This window comes from Tachyglossus aculeatus, chromosome 11 (genome assembly GCF_015852505.1).
Source record: "Tachyglossus aculeatus isolate mTacAcu1 chromosome 11, mTacAcu1.pri, whole genome shotgun sequence".
In the NCBI taxonomy this organism is placed as follows: domain Eukaryota; kingdom Metazoa; phylum Chordata; class Mammalia; order Monotremata; family Tachyglossidae; genus Tachyglossus; species Tachyglossus aculeatus.
In genome coordinates, this window is record NC_052076.1 from 15,075,830 (window position 1) to 15,081,829 (window position 6,000).

At 61.5% G+C, this 6,000-nt stretch overlaps 1 protein-coding gene across 1 annotated transcript in view; it reads left to right on the top strand.

The window, feature by feature from the left end:
• CDK12 (cyclin dependent kinase 12) overlaps positions 1 to 5,330 on the top strand; it is a 50,727-nt gene extending 45,397 nt beyond the window's left edge. The window contains exons 13-14 of the mRNA XM_038754587.1: positions 369 to 815; positions 4,109 to 5,330. Coding sequence (XP_038610515.1) covers positions 369 to 815; positions 4,109 to 4,803 — 1,142 coding nt within the window. The 3' untranslated portion in view covers positions 4,804 to 5,330. The remainder of the gene's footprint in view (positions 1 to 368; positions 816 to 4,108) is intronic.
• The last annotated feature ends 670 nt before the right edge of the window (positions 5,331 to 6,000 follow it).

The window sequence follows — 6,000 nt, forward strand, 5'->3', positions numbered from 1 at the left end:
AGCACTGTACCACGCGCTTGGGAAGTACAAGTTGGCAACATTCATTCATTCAGTCGTATTTACTGAGAGCTTACTGTGTGCAGAGCACTGTACTAAGCGCTTGGGAAGTACAAATTGGCAACATATAGAGACGGTCCCTACCCAACAGTGGGCTACGACCTCCGAGGGGCAGAACGGGTGGGTGGGTGGCCAGCGGGGCAGCCAACTTGTAGTTTTCGGAGGGAATGCCCCGGGGCACCGGCTTTAGACAGTCGTGGGCTCTGGGGACACGGGGTGCCGGGGGTGGGCGGCCTGGCAATGGTCCCGCTCAGGGCCGAATCGGCCCCCGCCCTCCCCTCCTGACGGTGCCACTCCCCGTCTCTGCGCAGGCCTCGGGGACATCACGCAGCAGCTGAACCAGAGCGAGCTGGCCGTGTTGCTGAACCTGCTGCAGAGCCAGACGGACCTGAGCGTCCCTCAGATGGCACAGCTGCTCAACGTCCACTCCAACCCGGAGATGCAGCAGCAGTTGGAGGCCCTCAACCAGTCCATCAACGCCCTGACCGAGGCCACCTCCCAGCAGCAGGACTCGGAGCGCCTCGCCCTGGAGGAGGCCGCCAAGGAGGCCTCCCAGGCCGCCACCGTGGCGCCGCCCGAGCAGACGGTCCTCGACGCCCCGGGCACGGTGGGCGACGTCCAGAACGTCCTGGCGGTCCTGCTGGGCCAGCTGATGAAGGCCCAGGAGCCGGCAGGCGGCCTGGAGGAGAGCAACGGGGAGAAGAGTGGGCCGCAGGGGTCTCGAAGAACTCCCACGGTGCCGCAGGAGGAGGCCACAGGTAAAGAGAGCCAACCCCCGGCCCCTCGGGGAGCCCCGTAAAGCCCCGGGGTGGCTTTTCCGGCGTCCTTATCGGTCAGTCAGGGGAGTCGGCCCGGGAGGTTCAGCGTAGCAGCCGGGATCGGATTTCTCGTTCCTCGGGGCCCGTGTCGTACCCGGCCCCATCGCGGCCCTTGCCCCGGGTAGGCGTGATGGGTTCTGGGGTCTCGGCTCGTGGTCTGTCCCCAATCTGGGCCGGCTTCGACGTTCAGGCGCCTGACCTCGGGACCGGACCGTCCATCCTCCCTCCCTGCGTGCGGTCTGACCGAATGGCGGGCCCACCCCGCTCCCGTCCCGGACCCCAGAGTGGTGGCACCCGGGGGATTCAGGCCAATGGAGAGCAGGTCGATGAGCCCCGAGAAACCAAGTGATTGTAACCCTTCCTCCAGAGGCGGCTTCGGCCATCCTGGGGAGAGGAAACACCCGTGCCTCATTTTTAGCCCCCCTTTCCTGGGCCCAGCTTAGATCAGGGCGGGAGGGCGAGAGGCCGTGGACTGAAGGCAAGGTGTCGTCCCCCACCCCGCAGCCCGGATCGGGGTTGGTTTGCATTTCAGTGACTCAGAGATGGCTCTGGCTCTTTGGGCAGCCACAGTGGTCCTCAGGGGTGTTTTCCGGAGGCAGGTTCCATTTATTCATTCATATTTATTGAGCACTTACTGTGTGCAGAGCACTGTACTGAGCACTTAGGAAGTCCAAGTTGGCAACATATAGAGACGGTCCCTACCCAACAACGGGCTCACAGTCTAGAAGGGGGAGACAGCCAACAAAACAAAACATATTAACAAAATAAAATAGAATAGTAAATACGTACAAGTGAAATAAAGTAATAAATCTGTACAAACATATATGCAAGTGCCGTGGGGAGGGGAAGGAGGTAGGGCGGCGGGGGTGGAGAGAGGGAGAGGAAGGAGGGGGCTCAGTCGGGCTAAGGTCCAGGCTGGGTGGTGGGCAGGGAGAATGCCAGATGCGCTGTATTGACCCCTGCTCCAAAAGAAAGGAGAATTAGGAGCTCTCTGGGGCCCAGTGGCCCAAAGTCCTTCTGGTCTGGGCCCCAGCTCCTCCCTGCCGGAATGGAGCCAAATTGGCTGGAAAGGGAAAGGCCCCTCCACCAGGACGAGTTCCCCAGCCCCTGCGCTCGCTAGCCCAACTCAGCTGACTCGTGACTCTGAAAGGCGGAGCTGTCTTTTGAAAGTGCTTTGCCCCCCCCCCCCCCCCCCGCCACCATCCCTTCCAGCCATTGCCAGTGCTCTGCACACAGTAAGCGCTCAATAAATACAACTGAAGGAATCCAGGTGGTCTAACTGGCCCGTCCAGTTGGGAGCCCCTCTCCCTTCCCTTTGGCCCACGCCCCCGGTTTGCTGGCTCTTTCCCCCAGGCGGCATCCTGAGGGAGAGGGAGGACTTGCCCGTCAGTTGGTCTGGTCCCCGGTAGCGACGGGGCGACCGTGGTCATCTGAGACTAGCACCACACGGGGAACGGATCGCTTTGAGGCAGCCATCATCATCATCGTCAATCATCATCAATCGTATTTATTGAGCGCTTACTGTGTGCAGAGCACTGTACTAAGCGCTTGGGAAGTCCAAGTTGGCAACATATAGAGACAGTCCCTACCCAACAGTGGGCTCACAGTCTAAAAGGGGGAGACAGAGAACAAAACCAAACATACTAACAAAATAAAATAGAATAGATATGTACAAGTAAAATAAATAGAGTAACAAATATGTACAAACATACATACATATATACAGGTGCAGTGGGGAAGGGAAGGAGGTAAGGGGGGGGGGGATGGAGAGGGTTTTAGCCAGTTTTTAGCACCCAGGATCGTGGACTCAGGGGGAGCCCAGAGAGGAGGATGCCCTCCGATTCCCGCCGGGGAACTGTTTCCGTCGCACTCACCCCTTCCCGCAGCTGGCCGGGCGCCGTCCACCGAGCTCCCTCTTCCCTTTTGAAGCAGGCGGGAAAGCCGAGGGCCGGCCGGAGGGTGGGGCCCAAGGGGGCTGAAGGATCACGGGACCATCCGCGGAGAAAGCACACGGGGAATCCCAAGGGCACCGCGGGGAGCAGCTGGGACACTTGGCGCTGCTAGTCTTGCCTTTGAAAGTGGAACGTTTTGATGGTCTTTGGCCTTCAAAGGGCGGGAATGGTTAGAAAAGTATCTCCGGCAGGTCTCGGGCTCAAGGAAGGTGTAAGGCCAGGGGAGGGATCGGCCATTGAGTCTCAGAGGGCTTTCCCATCCACTTTCCCCCTCGCCAGAAAGACGTCGCCAGTGCCGCTCTTGAGGATCTTCCTGGGAGAGGTTGAATCTCTCGGGAGGCGGCGGCAGGCCCCGCGTGGGAAGAGATGGGCTCCCTGCCGCGGCCTCGGGAAGTCCCCGCTAAATGTCGGCCGCTTGGCTTCTCCGGGAGGCCCTGTGGAGTGGCAGCAGCAGCTCTCCACGTCCACCCAGCACGTCAGGCAGCTAGCGCCCATTCCCCCGGAGGCGACCCAGGACCCGGCGGGGGCAGAGGATGGAGAACCCAGATTGGAGAAGGACAAGGCTGAGAGCAAGGGGCTAAGCAGGCGGAGGTGGGCAGAAAAGTGCCCGCTCAGTATTTACTGAGCGCTTACTGCGTACAGAGCATCGTATTAAGCGCTTGGGAGAGTTCAACGTACAATAAACAGACACATTTCCTGCCCACAATGAGCTTACAGTCTAGAGGCGGGTGGGAAGGCCAAGGCTGACCCCAACTTCCGAGAGGGACCTAGCTCGGGAGATCGGTGTCTCCCTGGAAGGGAAGGGACGAGTTTGCCTGCTCGATGTGTCCGTCCCTGTCCCCCGAACCCCACGCAGAACCTCAGAAAGTTCGCTTCCGGCGGACCTCCGAACACCAGTGCTGCCGTTTCGTAGACAGAACGCTCCTTTTCTTTTGTGCCGTGGTCTCAGCTGGCTCTTGGTCCCAAAGCTGTGGGCCCCACTCGGGGGGAAACTGACCCTGGGAGGCAGAAGAGGAGCCCTCCCTCACCCTAAAAGGGGCTCCAGGAAGCCTCTTGGGCTTATAACGTATTAGCTGTCACAGCTAGATCTAGCCAGGAGACCAGCGCGCTCTCAATCATTCCGTTTTAATAATTTAAAATGGTCCACGTTTGCATGATCTGATCCTTTTTATTGCTGGATGGGGTGCGTGTGTGTGTTTGCACACGCGAGTCTGTGGGCGTGCCGTGCGTTCTCCGGGGGGAATTTCAAGCCAGTGTTTAAAAGGAGTTCCCCTTCCACAGCCTGTCCTCCCCACGTCCTTCCACCAGAGAAGAGACCCCCCGAACCTCCGGGACCCCCGCCGGCCCCGCAGCCGCCCGCTCCGGTGGAAAGCGATCTCCCCGGGGCCGCCCCGGACCTGAACCCGGCCGTGACGGCGGCCCTGCTGCAGCTTTTGACCCAGCCCGAAGCCGAGCCCCCCGGCCACCTTGCCAATGAGCACCAGGCCCCGCGGCCCGCGGAGTACGCCCGCCCGCTCCCCGCCAGGACTTACGGCGCCGACGGGCCCGAGGCGGCCTTCGGCTCCGCCGACACTGACGAGCGCGGCCCCGGCCCGGCCTTGACGGAACCTCTGGCCAAGGGCAGGACCTTCTCGGGCCCCACGAGCCACCTCGGGGAGGCGAGCGGCTACCAGGGCACGGGCTCCGTGCAGTTCCCCGGGGACCAGGACCTGCGCTTCGCCCGGGTGCCCCTGGCGCTGCACTCGGCCGTCGGGCAGCCCTTCCCGAAGGCCGAGGGGGGCAACAACGCCGCGGTGCCCGCCGAGGCCAAGATCCAGAACTACGGGGAGCTGGGGTCGGGGGCCGCCGGTTCCGGCACCTCAGGCGCGGGGCTCAGCTGGGGGGCCCCTACGCAGTCCCCCGCGTACGGGAAGCTCTACAGGGGCCCGGGGAGAGTGCCCCCGAGGGGGGGCCGGGGGAGAGGGGTTCCTTATTAACCCAAAGACTCCGCTTTCCCAAAGGCAACACTCTGGCCCACTTCCCCTCAGCCCCGAAACCTTCGGCGGTATCATCTGCCCCGGGGGAGGTGACCACGCTTGGCCACCGCTGGGTTCCTCCGGCGGTCCCTCGCTTGCTTGCTGGCCTGAGAGGTGACCCCGGCCCTCCCCTCCCTCCCCGTCGGGGCCGGGGGGAAGCGGCCGTTTGGGGCCCGGCTGGCGGGCACTGGCCGGTTGGCAGGGCGGCGTGTCACGGAAACCTTCTTGCGGCTCAGAGCCCTCCGTTAGCGAGGGAGGGAGAGAGAGAGAGGAGGGATCCGGCTCTCAGGCAGAGGTCAGAAAGGCGGCTCTTCCACCGGCCTCTCCTCCCCTCCCCGCCACCCTGCCCCACCGCACCCCCTCTTCCGGTGAAGTGTTTGATTTTTGTGATTCCCTCATCTCTCTTTCTTTTTTCCGTTTTTTACAAAATGAATGAAATCGGAGCCATGGTGGCCCCTCCTGGGCTCAGGGAAAAGAGGCAAGCGTGCGTGGGCTGGGCTGGGGGTGGGCGGGGGGGTGGGGGTCGCCTCCGCCCCCTCCCTTCACTCTCCGTGCCTCTGCGCATCTTGCTTCCTTGTGGACCTGCTGCTGAGGACACAGCCTCTCTCTCTTCCTCCCCCCCTTCCCGCCCCCCAGGCCAGCTGCCCGTTTGGAAAGATGAGCATCCCTCTCCCAGGCCCCCAGCATCAGACTGCAAGGGGAAGCCAACTGAAGGACCTTTTCCTTTCCCCCTCCACTTCCCCTGATCTTCCTTCTTAACTGAGCAGGAAAGGTCGTGGGGGTTTTTGATTTTTAGATATTTTTTTTCCCCCTTTTCAGACATTCGTACGGGGAGATTTAGCCTCTTAGAAGTTCAAGAGCCTGGGATGATTAATTTTTTTTTTCTTTTTCTTTCTTTTTTTTTGAAATAAAGGAAAGGAAATTCAAACCCCGAGGCTGTTCTCTGTAACTCTTCCGTTCCAGGTGTTGGAAAGCGGTTGGCTTGCGTGGCTGGCTTGCGGGGACCGGGGTGGAATCTGGATTTCTGCAGTCCGAGCCCCAGGGTCTCCCGGCCCTCCCCAGGGGAGGGTGCTGAGGTCGGAAGAGGGAAGACGGTGAGGCTGGCGGGGGGAATTCCCACAAAGGAGGTGGTTCCGTCCATCCGAGGTGGACGTCGGA